The sequence below is a fragment of the Rhinopithecus bieti genome, unplaced genomic scaffold (genome assembly GCF_001698545.2).
Source record: "Rhinopithecus bieti isolate Rb0 unplaced genomic scaffold, ASM169854v2 scaffold_71, whole genome shotgun sequence".
In the NCBI taxonomy this organism is placed as follows: Eukaryota; Metazoa; Chordata; class Mammalia; order Primates; family Cercopithecidae; genus Rhinopithecus; species Rhinopithecus bieti.
This window is the reverse complement of record NW_016803101.1, coordinates 636,981-656,750: the sequence shown is the minus strand read 5'-3', so window position 1 is coordinate 656,750 and position 19,770 is coordinate 636,981. Positions and strand designations below refer to the sequence as shown.

Sequence of the window (19,770 nt, the reverse complement as noted above, 5' to 3'; positions counted from 1 at the left end):
TAACCCCAGCCATTTAATCTGTACCTTTGGGAAGTCATGCTGAGAGTATATGGAAAAGAGACAGACAGCCAGAAAAAGGTGGGGGTGGAAAGCGAAGGGAGAGGGTTACGGAAAAGAAAAGGTAAGACATTGTTTCTGAAGTAGTAAGAATCTCCCAGTTTTTCTGGCCTACTTTAAAATGAGCTGGGTATTTCTATCCACAAAAGAACATCTAACATTGTTTAGGTAGTTACAACTCAAAAACCTTCTACATGTCTACTCCAGACAGATCTTTCCACTTATTTGTCATCCTCATCATACATAAGTCAGCACTGCTTTATTAATTAGACACTTTCACTGGAATTGAGATGCTCAGTCAGCTCAGACTATAACAAAATACTACAGACTGGGTTGCTTAAGCAATGAACATTTATTTCAGGAGGCTGGGAAGTCCAAAATCAAAGTGCTAGCTGATTTGATTTCTGACGAGAGCTCCCTTCCTAGCTTACAGAAAGCCACCTTCTCACTGTGTCCTTAGGTTGTGGAGAAAGAGTGAGTGTTCTCTTTTTCTCTCTTCCCTTGCATACAAAGCCATTAATCCCATCAAAAGGACCATCATGGCCTCATCCAATCTGAAGTACTTCCCAAAAAGCCTATATCAAAATATTATCACATGGGAGGTTAGGGTTTGGATATGGTTTAGCTATGTCCCCAGCCAAATCTCATCTTGAATTCCCACATGTCGTGAGAGGTAACTGAATCATGGGGGCACGTCATTCCTGTACTGTTCTCCTGATAGTAAGTCTCACAATATCTGATGGTTATTATATGGAGGTTTTCCTGCACAAGCTCTCTCTCTTTGCCTGCTGCCATCCATGTAAGATGTGACTTGCTCTTCCTTGCCTTCCACCATGATTGTGAGGCTTCCCCAACCACGTGGAACTGTAAGTCCAATTAAACCTCTTTTTTTTTGTAAATTACCTGGTCTCAGGTACGCCTTTATCAGCAGTGTGAAAACAGACTAATACAGGTTTCAATAGACAAATTGGGGGGCGGGGAGGGGTTGGGGGTACACAATTCAGTACATAGCAGGTGCTTTGAAATGGTTATTTTTTTTAAAAAAAAAACTATATGAGCAACACCCAAGAATATCAACCATGGCATTATAACAGAATATACGCCCAGGTATTATAGAATGGTAAACCTTAGACAAATGCCAAGGACCTTCCTCTATAGCTTGAAAGGGTTGAAGAACAGATCTGTACAGATGGTTTGGGGCCATGAAAGATGGCTTTTAAGAAATCATTTAAAGTAGGTCTCCACTGAGAGAAAACCCTAATTATAAAGCATGAGACTGGGAAGAGCAGAGAGGCCTTACATGTGGGCTATTGTCTCAGAAATAGAACTTGGATGCTGAGGGTGCTGAGAGGGAGGGGAGCTGCTGAACCCCCTTTTTGAACCATTTGCTGGAGAGATCACTGGGGCTAGGGGGACCTTAAGAAATCTGACTTGAGTCCAACTTAAGAATTAGTTCTGGGACCTTTGAAATCTTACAAATAACATGTAATTTCCAAAGTTCAGTTGTTGTTTGAATTTGGGGGCAGATTATTCCTGTTTCTGAAAAACCACTTCAGTAAGTCTTTTCGTTCTATAAAGGTAAAGTCATGATCCTAATTTGAAATAGAAAATTTCCAGAAAACATTAGATGCTTTGTGTAATTATATCTAAAACTCTTTTATTTCCAGTCTTAATATTTTTACTCTCTATGATACAATTTCCTTCAGTTATTCTCAAGTCCTTATTAAGTTTTGCCAAATACTACAGCCTTGTTTAGGTAAAGAGATTAAATAACCAAAAATTGTTAAAATGGTAAATTTTACATTATATATATTTTACACAATTAAAAAGATTTTTTTAATAATCAAAAAAATTTCCCACAAAGAAAAGCCCAGGCCCAGATGAATTCACTAATAAATTCTAAGTATCTTTTAAAAAAATCAACATTAACCTTTCCCAAACTCTTTAAAATTAGAAGAGAAGGGATAATTTCCCAATTCATTCAATGAGCCCAGTACTAGCCTAATACTAGATAAAGATATCATAAGAAAACTTCAAACCAATACTCCTTATTTTCAGAGATGCAAAATCTCCAACAAATCCTAGGAAACTGAATCCAGAAACATGAAAAAAAAGATTACATACTACACCATGACCAAGTGAGATTTATCCCAGGAAGGCAAGATTGGTTTAATGTGTGAAAATCAATCAATGTAAGACATCATATTAATAAAATACAGGACAAAAAACACATGATCATCTCAACAGATATAGAAAAAATATTTGACAAACGGAAACACCCTTCTGTGTTAAAAACAGCCAACAAAACTAAAAATTGAAGGGAACATCTTCAACGTGATAAAGGGCATCTATGAAAACCCAATTGCTAATGTCATACTTCATGGTCTAAGACTTAATGCTTTCCCCCTAAAATCAGGAACATGACAAATACGTTCACTCTTGCTAGTACTACTCAACATTGTACTGAAGATTACAGCCGAGACAATTTGGCAAGAAGAAGAAATAAAAGGTATTTAGATTAGAAAAGAAGTAAAACTATGTCTATTTGCAGATGACACCACTATGTATATAGAAAAATACTAAGACATTCACACCACAAAACGATTTGAATTAAAAAGCTGGAAATAAATCAAAAGTCAATTAACTGGTGAATGAATAAACAAAATGTGGTCTATTCATATAGTGGAATATGATTCCACTTAAAAAGGAATGAAGTAGATACATGGTGCCATATGACAAACCTGGAAAACATCAGTCTCAATGAAGGAAGCCAGATAGAAATGGCAATACATATTGTTCTATTTACATGATATATACAAAAATAGGCAAATCCATAGAGAAAGAAAGTAGATTATGGTCACCAGGGGATAGAGGATTGGGGAATGGAAAGTGATTGCCAATCGGTACAGAACTTCTCTTTGGGGTAATACAAATGTTCTGGAATTAGATGGTGATAATTGTTCATCTTTGTGAAATACGTGAAAAACTGTGGATTGTACATTTTAAAAGGATGCATTTTATGTTATGTTAATTATATTTTAATAAAGCTGTACTTTAAAAAAAATATATATGTATGTGCCCTAACCTAGGTGTTTGAATTCTTATCTGAATTGTTGTGAAGTAGATAAATCTAGTCAAAGGGTGATTGCCAATTTTGAAAGCTATTTAGACATACAGTAATATAGGGTTTCTACTCTGATTAACTTCATATTCAGGAAAATCAATGTTGGATTTCCTCAAAATTGTTTCTTAAGAAGAACAGGGATTCTGCCTCCCCACAGATTAAAGACAGCAAAAAGCCCAAGTAGGACACTGAAGCTGATGATGACCTCCATGTGCCGGGACTGTTCTGTGTAGCCCCACTTCTTGTGCACCAGTCACATACATTATGATGTAGTTTGTGTCCTCTTGGACCCATGAACACTTCATTAAGAACCCTTCCACCATTTGTTATTAGAAAGCATTTTAATTGTGACTGTGAATGAGAACTCTGCTTCATAGGAATCTCTCTAAATAGTCTTCAGAGCACATATTTAGACTAATACTCCTCAGCCCAAGGAAAACTGAAGGGTTGCTTCTGTAACCATAGAACCATTTACAATGAGTTCAATAGTCAGTTGTACATCAGAGTCACCAGAACGAACTGATGTCATTAAACCTCAGGTCCTAAATGATTTGCAGGGAGTGTCTATTTTCCAAAGCTTTCCATGTGCACTTTTACTGCCTAAGCCTCCTACTTTTAAACCAGAAGTAAACTTAGAAAAAGAAAACGTATTTTGCTTACTGTTTAAAGAAAAAGGCAAAATGAGATGCCCTGTTAGATAACCTGTAATTATTAATCTTACTGGTCTTTTTACTAGGCATCCAATACAATTCCATTCATCCTAGATCACATTTAGGATTTTCCTCTTATATAGACACCCAAAACACAGAAGGGATCTACTGAAGACAGCTCACCTTATATTCTTATCATGGTGAATATTTATGAATATCTGATAGCTCTTAACCTGTCAGATGAGTCTTCTTCAGATCTAAATAAGCCTTCCTATTTTACGTAGTTTCCTATAGCCGCACAACATTTCTGGAGCTGCTTCACTAGGAGGACTCTGTCAACAATCAGCATTTCACTGGCATTAACATGCAATAAAAGACAATGAACCATGACTCAATTAAACCACAAAAAAACTGTTTTCAGATAATATTAACCCAGTAGTTTTCAAAGCTTTATATGTTATGGGGCTTCTACTGCCTAACATTAAGGTCAGTGCTTTAAAAACATATGCCTAAGCATCAAACACACCTACACAGAAGATGATTTAGAGGAAGGAGCAAAACTCTGTTTTGATTTATCTCCTTCCCATACCATATTCAGAGATTTTACAACTTAGAGTATGTGATATCAATTAGGTATCACTACTGCAAAGAGTAAGAACACATTTTCCCATCGCAATGTCCATGGAAATGTAATTTGCCCACAAGACACAGTTAGGGAGACCTTTAGATTCCAATTTGTTTAAAACAACAACTAGAAAAGATTAATGCAGGGGGAGGTTCAGAAAAAATATGTAGGCACCCACAATATGACTAACAGGACATCTGATATCTGGATATGTCAATCGACACATTCTACAGCCAAAAAAGAGTCTTGTAATAAAATTGCTAAGGTAAAAGAAAAAAGATGGAGCTCTTCTAATATGTAAATTTACACATTTATGTCTCACTTAACCAAGAGGACTGGAGGAATGGAGGAGTTCCTTACAGAACCAGAGGCTTTATTTTTCTTTTCTTTGCTTGGCTGTACTTGAACTATTTAACACTCTAGGTTTAAATCTTCAATATTTTAGGTTTGATCACATTTAACACTTAGTCATTTCAATTAAAATTGCCTCCTTTCTCCCATTAAACTAAACCATCAGGAAAAACTATATGATTTCACCAAAGTAAAGACAAAATGGATTAACATATTATATTGTAAAACTTTTAGAAGATTTCCTTGTTGAATAAAATTATTAAAATTCTCTCATTTCAATTACTACAAAAGGCAGGGAGAAATGACCAGCAACATATTGAACTCATGAGTAAACAGTAAAAGAAAATGCTCTGGCACATTTAAATATATAATTCATAAATTCCCTATTGTTATTTTAAGGTGTAATTAACACAAATTCATTCAAGATTCAATTTCTTTTGTAAGAAAGCTACTAAAATATGCCAACCAAAATGGAATCAAATAAAAACAATCATTTAAAGTAGATCTTTAAGAAAAGTTTAATACAATTAAGGCACCTTTTTAAAACTGTAAGAATTAAAATATATATTGAAATCACAGGTTAATTAAAGAATTATCAAAAATGATGGCAATAGAGTGTGACTCTATGCTGGCCCAATATAATCACTGTTTATTCAGAAGCCATGAATATAAAATGGAAACTGAAAAGAATTTGAAAATTCAAGTTATGAAGGCAACTATTATGGATAATTTAAAAGAAAGAACACTTTCTCTGTTTGCTAATATTAAAAGATTAATGTATTAATCTTTTCAAAAAATTACTAAAAGTTTACTGGTGTATTAGTTTCCTTTGGTGACTATGACATATTGCCACAAATTACCACAAACTTGTGGCTTAAAGCAACACAAATGTATTTTCTTATAATCCTGGAGGCTCTGAGAGGAGAATCCATTTCCTTGCCTCTTTCTGCTTCTAGTACCCCCTGAAAGCCTTAGGTCTGGACTCTGCATCCATCTTCAGAGCACATCACTTCAACCTCGGCTTCCATCATCATATCAACCAACCCCTGCACCTCCCTCTCTTACAAAGATACCTCCTGTTGCATTTAGAGCACACCCAGCTAATCCAGGATAATCTCCCCATCTCAAGATCCTTAACCACACCTGGAAAATCCCTTTGCCATAGACAGTAACATTCACAGGTTCCAGTGATTAGTATATGGACATCTTGTAGGGCCATTATTCAGCCTACTATGCTAGTCCAGAAAATATATTTTTAAATCTTTATCCTAGGAGTTACACAAGTGAATGCTTTATTGATCAGCTTTATTTGGCATATGGCATTATTTTCCATTGGGAAGTAATAGCATGGCCAGGCTGACTTACCATCAGTACCTCTCAACAGAGACTCTGCTTCTGAGAGTGTCTGTGTGATCTTGTGGGCCAAGCTAGAGACACTGGGCAACACAGTCAGCGTGGCATTTCCTTTGAAAGATAGACACAAACTTCACAGTTACTATTTACATACATAGTGCTAGTATGTATGTATTTTGTTTTGTCTAATCAATTCATAAGAAATCTAGATTTCAAATGAAAACATACTTATCAAAATTATTCCTAACTGGTCAGGACAATTAAAAAAAATTTTTTTTTCTCTTTAAAAAGTGTTAATAATTTCTGGAAGGCTGGACTGGCAGTGTTTCAAAATAATGTGGGCTTTGGAATTGCAGCTCTAGGTTTACTAATTCCTAGGTTATGTATGATCTTTGGTAGCCAGATGCTTAACATTTTTGATCCTCAGTTATTCATGTCTACAATGGTGATGCAAATACCCATGCTAGAGGTTTGTTGTGAGATCATTAGTTTTGCTATAATAACTGGCATAAAACAGTTGCTCGGTAAATATTAACTATCTTCCACCTTTTATATTAGAAAACTTTTCTGTAAAAAGTACCCAGTGAGGGCACAGTGGTACACATCTGTAGTCCCTAGTACTCAGGAGGCTGAGGTAGGAGGATCACTTGAGCCCAGGAGTTCAAGACCGGCCTGGGCAACACTGCGAGAGCCCATCTCTTAAAAAAAGAATAAGTGCACAGTGAAGTAGGATCAATCTACTATTGTTCGGTGTGGTCTACAGAATGAATTTAGACAACTGGTAAATAAAGTAACATGAAACTAGTAATAATCTCATTAAACATTCAATAATAGCATATATCATAAATGTGAAATAGGAAATAGAGTTGCTAAGTTTAATAAGAGTCAGATATTTGGTAAATTAAAGTGATCATTCTATTTAAAAGGTTATTTATTTATGTCATTAAATTATCACTGAACTGGCAATTTTTGCAATCCTAAACCTCTTTGTTTTTATATTATGTCATTTCAAAATACATGTATTAAAAATGTTGGCAACTCCTCAAAATGTAAGTGTGACTCAGGTATCAGAACAATAACTTTAAGAATTAATAGTGATGGGTATTATAGGTGTTTTTCTAGATCACAGAAGGTCAGTAAGAAAATCCACATTCTGAAGTGTAAAGTAAAATTTCCTTTCTCCTCTACAAAAATATTTGAAGTCATTCTCCTGAGATATGTCTACTCTATATATCATTCTTTAAAAGATAAAGAAGCTGATAGAGGAACTGTCCTTGCCAACACAACAGAGATCTCAAATATGCAGCAATTGGTCACTAAGGTGCTTAGAAGCAGTCTAGAGTTTCTCAGATCTCCATAGGATATGTCATTAAATCTTCTCCTCCTGCTGGGTCTGACTTCTGGGAAAAAAGCATATGGTATAAATATTACTATATTTGGTAGTGAATACTAATGATCGCTTAGGAGGTTCATCCTTCAGTTTCTATGGCCTTTAGCATCTAGTTGCTTATAAATGTGACATGCTTTGATTTGATTTAATCATAATTTATGAATTTTGAATTTATGGTTCAGAATTCATGGTACAAAATGTACCTGTAAAGTCAGATACCCATATATATGAAGACACATATACATTTATTTTTGGAGTTATCCCATTAACAGATTATAAATTTAAGGCAAGAAGACCAAGGCCTTTCCAAGGTACATTTTACAAAAGTGTTGTTCCTCTAAAATCAGTAGGATCTGAAAACAGATTCAACACAAACATACACACACACAAACACTTAGACACAGAGGTTACATATAGTAACACTGTTTTTCTCTAGTGAGAATTGTAAGCTCAATGATATCACATGAACTAAAAAACTGTCTATCAATTTCTAAATGAACAATATCCTAATCATTGTGTGGAACAGCAGAGAAAGGTGTTCTGAAAAGTGCAGAAATTATATGATCTGTATAAAAACAATAAATAGCACTTTCCATGTTATAGTAAATTTGCAAGTTGAATTTCATACAGGTCATGTTACACAGGTCATATTAAAAATAATTCCAAGGAAAGAATTAAGAGAAATTTGGTTAAAGATATAATTTTACTCCACATAAGCTTTCTAAAGTTTTATATAAGCTAATTATAGTGGTTCTGTATTACAAGAATAGGATGTGTTACATAGTACGACAGTAATACTGCTGTGTTCCCTCAGATGGCATAAATCACTTCGCTAATTTGGTGACTAACAAATAGTTAGTACACAATCTTATTTACCAAGGCCAATAAAAAAATTCTCAGCAGTTGGGTATATTGGAATCAAATGTCACTGTAAAGATAAGACAAAAAAACTTCCGTAATACATACTGTTATATTCTAATGCATCTATAATGAAAGATTCCATAATGAAAAATAATATAAAAAATAGATTCTGTATCAGAACTCTTTGTCAAAAGCTATAGTTCATATCAGAAGTTAATAGCACTAGGGAGTTAAATGATTAATACAAAAACAAATTCTTACTACAAATATTCTTTTGTTCTTCACTTACCATGATGCAAACTGCAAGGGTTTAACCTTTAAGGGTTAAAGAGTTTAATCAATGTCAATGTCTGATCTTCTGAAGGCGATAAAGAACAGTCTGTCTAGCGATACCCAACAGAACATCACTTTGTCAAGCCACAAAGCACCCAAAAGCTTGTCAAGTAAGTTACCAGAAACCTCTTTGTGGTTAGAACTCAGCTCCTTCCTGCTTGACCTATTATTTGATATTTGACCACTTGGTTGCAAGACACTTGCTCTTTCTAGCTGAAATGTCACTGGGGCATCTTGTCAGCTCCCCGACATCTCGGCCTGACATACAATTTTACTTTTGTGTGCTACAAGGCAGAAAATGCAGGGCAATGGCCTTGTTTTAAATTCTGTCAGCATCAAAGATGGGCGTCACTCTTGGGTCCTACCAACAACAAAAACAAAAAAGGAGTCTATTTTGAAGGTCAAAACAGCCATTACCTTGAAGTTTTTCGCTTATACTAAATGTATTACCTGCTATCCTGGTGTGGAAACTGTCCTTATGAAGTGCCTAAACATACCACAGAAATCCTCCAGCACAATTGCTCTACTTTCTTATCAAATGCAGACTTGCTAAAAGAATGAGTTTTCAATGCCTTCAGGGACCAGATTCAGCAGTTAACTTAACTTGTTCAAATGGGCAAGTGGTATCATGTAGCTTTACAAGGAGCAACCTGACCTTCTCACATTGACCAGGAGTGACATTATTGTGCAGGAGGAGAAGCAGTCACATCATTTCTGTTTTGCACAACCTGCTTAAAGTTTGCAACTAAATGCTTGTCTTCAGTTGAGCTGACAAGAGAGAAGAGGGGGCTCAGTGAACCATGGCCGGGCTGCCATGAAATGACAGGAATCATTGGCATACATTTCAAATAGCTCTCTCAATCCTATTAAAGCATTGCAGTCCTGCTTTAAAATAGACAAGTATGAAACAACTTTGATAGATAGAGACTAAAATGGCTTATTGATTTTTTTAAGTCTGAGGGAAATTACCCAAAATGTGTCATTCCTTAACATTTAAAAATATGTTACATAAAAATGAGCAACTGTGATAATAAATAAAACTTGGAGAGAAAAAAGTTGGCTATTTCATTATTCAAGGAGACAGAGCTACCAGAATACATCAAGATATCACACAAATTTTTTAAATCCACTGCCACTTCTGCTGAAACAAAAGTCAACTGATAAGAAAATTCCCATTCAAAACAATTTTAATTGTACTGTTAACTCTTCCTCCATTTTTAAATTTCATGAAGTCATAATCCAATCTGAGTTGGTCTGTTGGCATTAGCAGACATAGTCACTGGAGAGGAGTGAGATGATGTCAGAGCATGGGGAACAGTATTTATAAATGTCTCCTTTAAGAAAGTGTAAGTTGTATCAAGTTCAGCTTTCAATGGTAAGAAATCCCCAATACCAGTTGTGTCAGCAGGAAGAGGAGCTCTTGAAGGAATGGAGAGATTTGAATGGTCTCGTGATCCTATCTGTGACATACAAAAGAAAAAAATAATAAGCATAGAGTTGAAAACTCTCAAACAGAGCCTAAAACCATAAACAGGCAAGTAGACTAATAATCATTAAAATATAAAATGAGATGGAAATTACTATTTCAATAATCTGTATGAGAATATATAAATAGTAAATTATTTTCCAAGTGTGACTGAATCCCTTATTTGCTCTTTTATGACTTTTCTAGACAACAGGAATTTATCTAAACACTAAATCTTTGTGTAAAACTCTTTATAAAGTTATCACGTCAAAGAGTCAAAACAATCAGGGATTTTTACCTTGACTTCAGTCCATTGGCAACTTACAGAAACCGATGCTAATAGCATTTATTTCATTATGCTATATAATAAGTGCCATATAATATGGAAGATTAGATTGCTTAGAAAATAAACTATGAGTATTTATGTTTTTTAAATCTATCCGTTTTATTTACTTGACAAAAGTAGCACAAAGAAAAATAAGCCAATCCCAGTGACCTCTAGAAAATGGCATATTAAGATACAAAATTCTAATGATAACTCTTTGGGTTTACTTTAATAATAATGCCACCACCCTGTTTTTTCTTTCAACTTTATTACTTTAAGTTCGGGGGTACATGTGCAGATTTGTTACATGGGTAATTACTGATTTAAGTCACTGAGGTATGGTGTACAAATGATCCCATCAGCCAGGTGGTGAGCACAGTCCCCGAGAGGTAGTTCTTCAACCCTCTCCCGCTCTCGTAGTCCCTGGTGCTCAGTGTCTATTGTTTCCACCTTTATGTCCATGATACCACCCTGTTTTGATAAAGACTATTATAAGTATTTAGAAATCATGTGTCAAAATAAGGGAATGAATAATTTGTCATATATTTGAGAACACTGATGGTATCCAGAAACTGTTGGAAATTAAACTTAAAAATGCCACATAGTCATGAAATACTGGATAACAGAATTAATATTTTGATAAAGCTACTCATTTAAGCCTTAAGTGACATCAGTATCTAGTAGTTAATATTTAACATGAAGAAGTCTTAGCAGTACAGCAGGTAAGCATTATTTTATGACATTTAAAGATGACAGGAAAATAGTGATCAATTGTATGACATAATTTTCCAGATTCCCACAAAATAAATGCTGCTGAAATAACAAGTCTGGTTATAAGTATCTCCACTAAAAATCATACTCTATATTGCAGGGTTTTTTAAAACTTTCTAGTAGATCCCCTTACAGTTTTGATAACAAAATAATGTAAACCATAAGGTCTGCTTTATTATGTCATGTTATACAAAACTGTTTCTACATGTAAAAACAAGAGGGAAGCTATCACTGGCTTTAGGAAAGTATTAGAAATTCAACTGTTGTATGTGTTACCATTTTTGTGGATTTTTTTAAAACTACAACTGGAGAAAAAATCAATGTCTGCATCTAACACCTAGGTCAGCAATTTTCTTTGATCTTTGTTCTTTTGATTTCTTGATACTCTACTGCAGGCCTATAGCTGACGGAAATCATCTCTTTTTATACTGGAAGTTCGGAAACACCTACAATGGTCACTTGAAATAGCTCTACGAAGGACAAGGTTTCCCAATGGAGGGAAAACAACTTTCAAAATCATGTGCTGACCCTGATTCGTAGTATTCATGAGGTTTTGCTTGCAGAACCTTCATGCTGGGCCTGATCATCTCAGTTCAGAACCTGAACAGAGGCATCTCATTACATCAGAGGCTAGAGGTGCACACAGCTGCACTTTTACTGCTGCTACAATCATTTTTTAGCAGTGTCATTACTGGATTGACTTTGCAGCTATAAACATTACAGTGCCATCTACTAAGTTCTCATTCTGTCAGGCCTGGGGGTTAGGGGAATGCTGGAAGAGCAGGAAATGGTGGGGCCTGATTTTCTTCTTAATAAACATAGTTATAGCCATAGTATTCTTTATTATAATACAATATTGTCAGAAAAGACTTCAAACGTTTGTTTTGATACATTTTTGTACTTCAAGTTCTGGTCTAAGAAAACTATGTATGGAAAATAGAGGGGTGTGCAGAATCAGTCCAAGGAAGGTCAGATATCTGCTGGGGGTATTTTCTTCTTGATGTTTAGAGAAAGGTGACCATGCCAAACTGACCAACCATTCCTGTTTTGTCAATATTAGTGATACGCATAATTTACTCAAACTTATATGCTGTACTTAAAGTTTACCTTTTTGTTCTTGTGAATCCATCAACCTAACACATTACAAAGTTAGGAAGGCAGTCCTTTAGGGAAAGTCTCTACTAACTGCTCATTTCTCTTTAATATTCTACAGATCTTGGTACCCTACAAAGAGGTCCCTCTTTTGCCTTTTCTCATCCTACTTTTTCTAATATGTCTATTTTCCACTACATTGTCTGAAAGCACCCTTTCATCTAATATAACATTTTTTACTAAATAACCTTGAAATGGGGTGTTATTTCCCTAGTATTTCAAATTAGTCTCACTTTTTGCACACTATTTTCTGACCTTATGTCCTAAACATGGAAAATAATCTAAAAATCTCCAGAGATGAAAAAAAAGAGACAGAGAGAGAGATATATCCTTTAAGTCTTGTATTCCCCAAAAGTATAGTCTCTACAAAGTAAACAGAGTTACTTTTGTATAAAGGAAAACAAATGACTGCTTTTGCTACTGGGATCATCTGCTGTACTGCTAGACAAAAAACGTTTTTCATGAAATGAGGTAAAGTCTGATTTTAAGTCACTTAAGAGCTTTAAAAAAAAGCCACCGGCTGGGGGTGGTGGCTCATGCCTGTAATCCCAGCACTTTGGGAGGCTGAGGCAGGTGGATCACCTGAGGTCAGGAGTTGGAGACCAGCCTGGCCAACATGCTGAAACCTTGCCTCTGCTAAAAATACAAAAATTAGCTGGGCATGCGCCTGTAATCCCAGCTATTTGGGAGGCTGAGGCAGGGGAATCGCTTGAACCCAGAGGCGGAGGTTGCAGTGAGCCAAGATCGTGCCACTGCACACTGCACTCCAGCCTGGGCAACAGAGCAAGACTCTGTCTCAAACAACAACAACAACAAAGCTAGCAACAATTCTGGTGAAACTTTGATTTGAGAATGTGATGTTAAAATAACAAGTAAATATGAACTGTTTTTCTTGTTATAAATATCCAGAATAATATCCAGAAATACATAATACTTTTGTACTATTTTAATGTAACAGAGAGAGTAAAGGACAGTTAAATAACTTTTTGTCAGAGAACATTAAAAGTTAGTGTGCACCACCTGATCTTATATTTTAAATCTGTAAAGCCCATGGTCATATAAACTACTTTTAAAACCACTGAAGTGTTCTGTCTCTTACGTAAATCTAAATTTAGGCAGTTTTTCAAAAGGAAATTAGGTGCCTGAAATAAAAGCTAGGTGTCATGTGAATCTTTATGGAAGCACTTTTATTTACTCAATAAGCTATAAATGATTCTATTTGAACTGCTATAGTCCATCAGCTAAATACATATTCACAATACAAAATGTGTCTACTAAATTTCTACATTTTAAAAATCTTATGAAATACAGTAATTGGACACATCCAATAGCCATTTTTCAAGGCTTTAATATCTTAATTTTCCACAAATGTTTTCAAACAAAATAAATAAATAAAGCATTAGTCTAATAATAAAATAACCACCCAATAAATTGTCTGTAAATCAAAGTCTTTTTGCCGACCAAGGCTTCTGAAACCAAGCCATTTGTCTCCTGTGTAACATTTATGATCAAGTTAAGTCTTCCAGAATTTAGTATTATAAAAAGTGAGGAAAAATGTGATTTAGTAAGCCTTAGTAGTATTGCATGGAGATTATACTAAGCACATAGTGTGGTGAAAAGAATACTAGACTGAAGATCAGTGGACTCTAGCTTCTCCTCACAGCTCTTTTACAATCCGACTAAGTCATTTGGGGCAGGTAAATTAGTCCATCCAAATGAGGGGCTGGACTCTTTCCAGCTTTGAAATTCTACAGGTCTGCCATAATTCCATGTGTGGGAGCATATACTATATAAACCCTAACTTTTTTGAGGGACATTAACCCAGAATCAGTTTCCCGAATATAATACTGGAGAGGATGTAGATTTACCATTCTTAAGGGGAAAGAATACATATTGCACATTGCACATTGTTCTAAAATAAAGCCAAACAGATAACAAGATTAGCCACAATTTCAATGATGTGGCTTCATTCAATTAGATTCTATAGTACTCTTTTCATTACTTCAAACTCCATGATGATGTTTTAAGCCTTGTAAATTACTGACTGCTTTTAAGTAGTCTGCACAGCTCCACATAAACAGATGAAGAAATCAAATCACCCACCAGAGGGTGTTACAGTGAGGCCCCCTTGCCATTTCTACTTTGGTTCCTAATGTGCTCTTACCACCAGAGTCTCAATATTCAGTGTCACAAAGTTTTCTTTCTTCTAAATACTTCAGGTTAGTTAGCCAAATTCTACCTGTCAATTTTCCAGTTGTCATGCTGGCCTCATAGGACACTGTAGTTTACACAGTAAGAGTTGGCAAAAATCACATAGTTTTCTCTTGTGGAATACTCAATTTTATATCTGAGATATATACAAATAAAAACATACATTCACCTTATAAATATATACACACATATACTTGATATATCATATAAATATATATATATACACACACACACAGACAGACACACATCTGCTATCATGCCATCCAATATTTATTTCTCATACAGTAGTTACCAGTTCTAACTTTTAGCTACCAATAACAAGCTTGTAGGAATATTTTATGCATTCTTCTCCCTGTAAGTCATTAAACCTTAGTACAGACTAGTTTTACTATCTTACTGACATCAAGGCATAGGAAGAAATGTGAGTTAATGGAAAAATGCAAAGAAGTTGCATTAGGAAACACCCTAAGAGCCCAGCGTGCCTAGAGATCTAAAAAGGACAATCACAGAGGTAGAAACAAATCAGAAAAAAGGGGTAGAATGTATTAACAGGAAACTTGATTCATATCACAACAGCTCTGTCCTCAGGCAGACACTCAGCATTCTATCTGGTTCTAATTCAGCCTTGGCTACTTTTTTATGTGGAATATTGATTGAATCAATGGTTTTGATTCTTCATGCTTCCCTATAACCATGCCCTTGCTCTTGGCTTCCCTGTCCAGCCTCATCTACCATTTCCTCACTTGTACTGTGCAAGCCAGGTACATGGAACTTGTGAGTCCCTAATAAGGACATTCCATAGTTCACATCACCCTCCAGTCTGTCCACTTCTGCTCTTTGTTGGGTGAGTCCTCCACGTTTCAAACTCCGGCCAAGGTCTGCCCCTTTCTTTTTTTTTTTTTTTTTTTGAGACGGAGTCTTGCTCTGTCACCCAGGCTGGAGTGCAGTGGCCGAATCTCAGCTCACTGCAAGCTTCGCCTCCCGGGTTCATGCCATTCTCCTGCCTCAGCCTCCCGAGTAGCTGGGACTACAGGCGCCCGCCACCACGCCCGGCTAGTTTTTTGTACTTTTTAGTAGAGACGGGGTTTCACCGTGTTAGCCAGGATGGTCTCGATCTCCTGACCTCATGATCCGCCTGTCTCGGCCTCCCAAAGTGCTGGGATTACAGGCTTGAGCCACCGCGCCCGGCCTGCCCCTTTCATGAGGCTTTCCTGGATCCTCTTCCCATCCTTCCCCAACTACAGCTAACTGTAACATCCAATCTCATTTTTACATTCGTTCATGAGCACTTATTTTACTATTTTTTCACTTATTTGTATATCCTTATATTTCCCCTATAAAACTACGAGCACTTAGTGTGATGGAATCATGACTTTGTACACCTAGCACTTAGCAGAATATCTGGGACTAAATAAGATTCCTAAATGATGAATGAGTGAATGAACAAATGACTTATATTATTACTTCATGGTCTTGGTGTTTTATTGTTATTTCACACATATACAGATTATGTCACAATTAGATTTAGCAAAGAATAATGGAAAGAATATGGGCTTTGAAAGTGGAAAGAAACTTCATTCTGCCATTTACTAATTATGTGATCCTTGACAAGTTACTTAACCTGTGTCAGCTTGTATCCTTATCTGTAAAGGAGGAAGACTAATTCCTCACAGGGCTGTTATGAGGATTATATGGAATAATATACACGAAAATGTGTAGCATAGAGTAGCTCCTCTTCTTCACTTCTCTTTTTTACTCTTCTCAAATGATATAAATTCTAACTTTACAATTATAGTCAATATGTATTGAGCACGTCAGGCACTGTGCTAGATTTCGTTTTACAGGCATTATCTGAATTCTCACAGTGACTCAATCAGAAAGCACTACAATTATCTTCATTCTACAGTTGAAGAGACTAGGGCTCAGAAGAGCAGAATAAATTGCCACAGGTTGCACAGCTTGCTAATGGTAGAAAGGGATGTGAATCTTGATTCCTCTGACTCTCCTATTCATATGCTTGACCACTACCTTACCATGTCGGCCAAAGAAGATATAGCCTAGCCTCAGGCTTGTTTTATATCTAGAGGAATTCCATCAACAAAATAAGGGCTCAACAAACCTCTCTGAAAATAGAAAATAAAAGTACATAGATTGTGTTAGAGGCTAAAATAAATGTTTATATTTATTTTATTGTAGTCCAACATTTGAATGCCCATGGTACTTACTGGAGTAAATACATACATCTCATGGAACTTACACAAAAATGAAAGTTATAGCCCTTTCATCAAAGGAGCTTACATGTTGTTATATTCAGAAACAAAATGAGGCACTGAGGTTTTAAATTACACTAGAATATTTAAGGCCAGGCGCGGTGGCTCATGCCCGTAATCCCAGCACTTTGGGAGGCTGAGGCTGGCAGATCATCTGAAGTCAGGAGTTTGAGACAAGCCTGACCAACATGGTGAAAACCCATCTCTGCTTAAAAATACAAAAAATTAGCCAGGCATGCTGGTGGGTGCCTGTAATCCCAGCCACCCGGGAGGCTGAGGCGGGAGAATCGCTTGAACCCGAAAGGCAGAGGTTGCAGTGAGCTGAGATTGCGCCATTGCACTCCAGCCTGGGTGACAAGAGTGAGACTCTGTCTCAAAAAACAATTAATTAATTAAATTACACTAGAACATTTAAACTTTAATTTTAAATTACTTCAAGATATCTTGTGCCTGACAAAACAATAAGTCCTATTTTCTTCTTCAGGATGTTTAGATTTCCTGATGTGGTTGAGGTTAGAAAAAGAGTTGAAGAATTCTCCCAAGTGGCTTTTGTTCTTTCTTTTCCTAGTATTCTTCATACCCTTGTGCTTGCAGTCTGTTGCTGACCTGACAATCCTGACACAACTGATGGTAGAGTGCCAGAAATGGCCAGAAAACGCAAAGGAAGCATTTTCCCCTCTGTCTTAGAAACATACACTCCCAAATAATTCAGAGAGAATTGAAGATGTAAATAAGTTTATGCACTCAAATATAGGAAAAGAGACAAAAACCAAATAAATAAAAGCAAGCATACCATATAGAAAAATGCTACTGGCCGGGCGCAGCGGCTCAAGCCTGTAATCCCAACACTTTGGGAGGCCGAGACAGGCGGATCACGAGGTCAGGAAATCGAGACCATCCTGGCTAACACGGTGAAACTCTGTCTCTACTAAAAAATACAAAAAACTAGCTGGGCGAGGTGGCGGGCACCTGTAGTCCCAGCTACACGGGAGGCTGAGGCAGGAGAATGGCGTAAACCTGGGAGGCGGAGCTTGCAGTGAGCTGAGATCCGGCCACGGCACTCCAGCCCGGGGACATAGCAAGACTCTGTCTCAAAAAAAAAAAAAAAAAAAAAAAAAAGAAAGAAAAATGCTACTGAAAGTCTGAAATGACAAACTGGTGAAAATATGTGGAACACATAGAAACCCCATACAAGTAACTTTCTTAATTTACAAAAGGCTCATGCAGATCAACTGAAATAATGTAATTAGAAAATAGGCTGAGGGTAGCATATTTATTAAGACTGAGTTCAGTTGTAAGAGAAAACTCTAAATGCTATTGGCTTAAATAGAAGTTTATTTCCCTCTGATAGGGCTATATAAAGTTTTCAAGAATCCAGGCTGCTTCTATCTTGGACTCCATAGCTCAGTACATGGCTTTTAACTCATGATCAAAAATGGCTGCTCAAGTTCCAGTTAATATGTCTGCATTCTAGCCAGAAGAAAGGAGGATGGAACAAAGAAGGAGGCATTGCTTCCGTTTACAGACACTTCCTAAAATTGCACAATTTTACTTACATTCCATTGACTAGAACTTAGGTCACATAACTAATTTAGCTTTCAGAGAGTCTGAGAAATGTAGTTTGTCTGTTTGTTTGTCTCCTGAGCAGCCCAGGTAACATTCAGAGGCTCTATTACCAAGAAAGAGAGAGAAAAAAGATATCAGGAAACCACTGCCAGGCTCTGCCTCATGTACAAACTGGATGTCTGATGGGGGAGAGAGTAGTATAATAACCAAAAAACATATGAAAAGGTGCTAAACTTCATTCATAAGTAAAGAACTATAATACAACACATCCCAATTAAAGATTACTTTTCATATATCAAATGGGCAAAAACTTAGATGTCTGATGATCTCCACTGTTGAGAAGAGGGAATCAGGCAAACTTTTGCCATGTAGTTAGGAATATAAGCTCGTGCAACGTTTCTGGAAGACAAAAATTTAAAGGTCCTTTGACCTAACAATTCCACTGCTAGGCATTTCTTCTATGGCTACACTCAAAAGAGTTCACCAAGGTGAGCATATGTTCACTGAAGCATTTTTAGATAGATAAATAAAACATTTTAAAAATAAAGCCAGAGGTCCATCAACAGAAGGTTATTTAAGTGAAGTATGACACAACCATATAATACAACTATTTTTAAAATAAGGTAAATATGTAAAGGCTGATAGAGAAATATATCCAAGTGAAAAAAAAGTTCAAAATGTATACATGAGTTTACGTGTATATATACACATACATAAAAATAGTAATATATATTTTAAAATAAGCATAAACACACACACACATGCATATCTATCCCAATTTTTTCTGGAAAAAAGAATCACAAGAAATCAAAAGAAACTTAATAATCTTTGGAAAAAAGAACTAAATTAGAGTTTGGGTAGAAAAAAAAGATTTGAAAGGTTAAATTTAACCATTGAAAGGTTAAATTTTTCTTTCCATGATTTTTTAGCTTTAAAATTATTTGAATCATGAGAGAAGGTTATGAACTGGCAGTTCACACAAGCAAAAATACATCTGGGTAACAAATAAATGGGGAAAATGGTAACCCCACAAGTAATCAAAATGGAAAATAAGACATTTATTGCTGATAAAATTAAAAGTTAAAATTACACTAAATGTTAGTGAAAGCATTGTGAAGCAAGCATTCATAAATTGCTAGTAACTGTATAAATTGTTAGAACCACTGGATCTACAATTGGGCAACTGTCTTAAATGGTTAATGCCATTTGATCTAACAATTCCATTTATGATTAGGTTCTTTATATTAATAATAACAGACAAAAATT

The 19,770-nt window shown here is 35.9% G+C and overlaps 1 protein-coding gene across 4 annotated transcripts in view; it reads right to left on the bottom strand.

Moving 5' to 3' along the window:
- Positions 1–9,798: 9,798 nt before the first annotated feature.
- Positions 9,799–19,770, bottom strand: part of CCDC171 (coiled-coil domain containing 171) — a 399,071-nt gene continuing 389,099 nt past the window's right edge. For 3 of the 4 annotated variants that reach the window (XM_017891142.1, XM_017891322.1, XM_017891217.1), the window contains one exon: positions 9,799–10,204. In XM_017891142.1, the coding sequence (XP_017746631.1) occupies positions 9,977–10,204 (228 nt within the window). In that variant the 3' untranslated portion in view covers positions 9,799–9,976. The remainder of the gene's footprint in view (positions 10,205–19,770) is intronic. The other variant, XR_001889029.1, reaches the window with a different exon arrangement.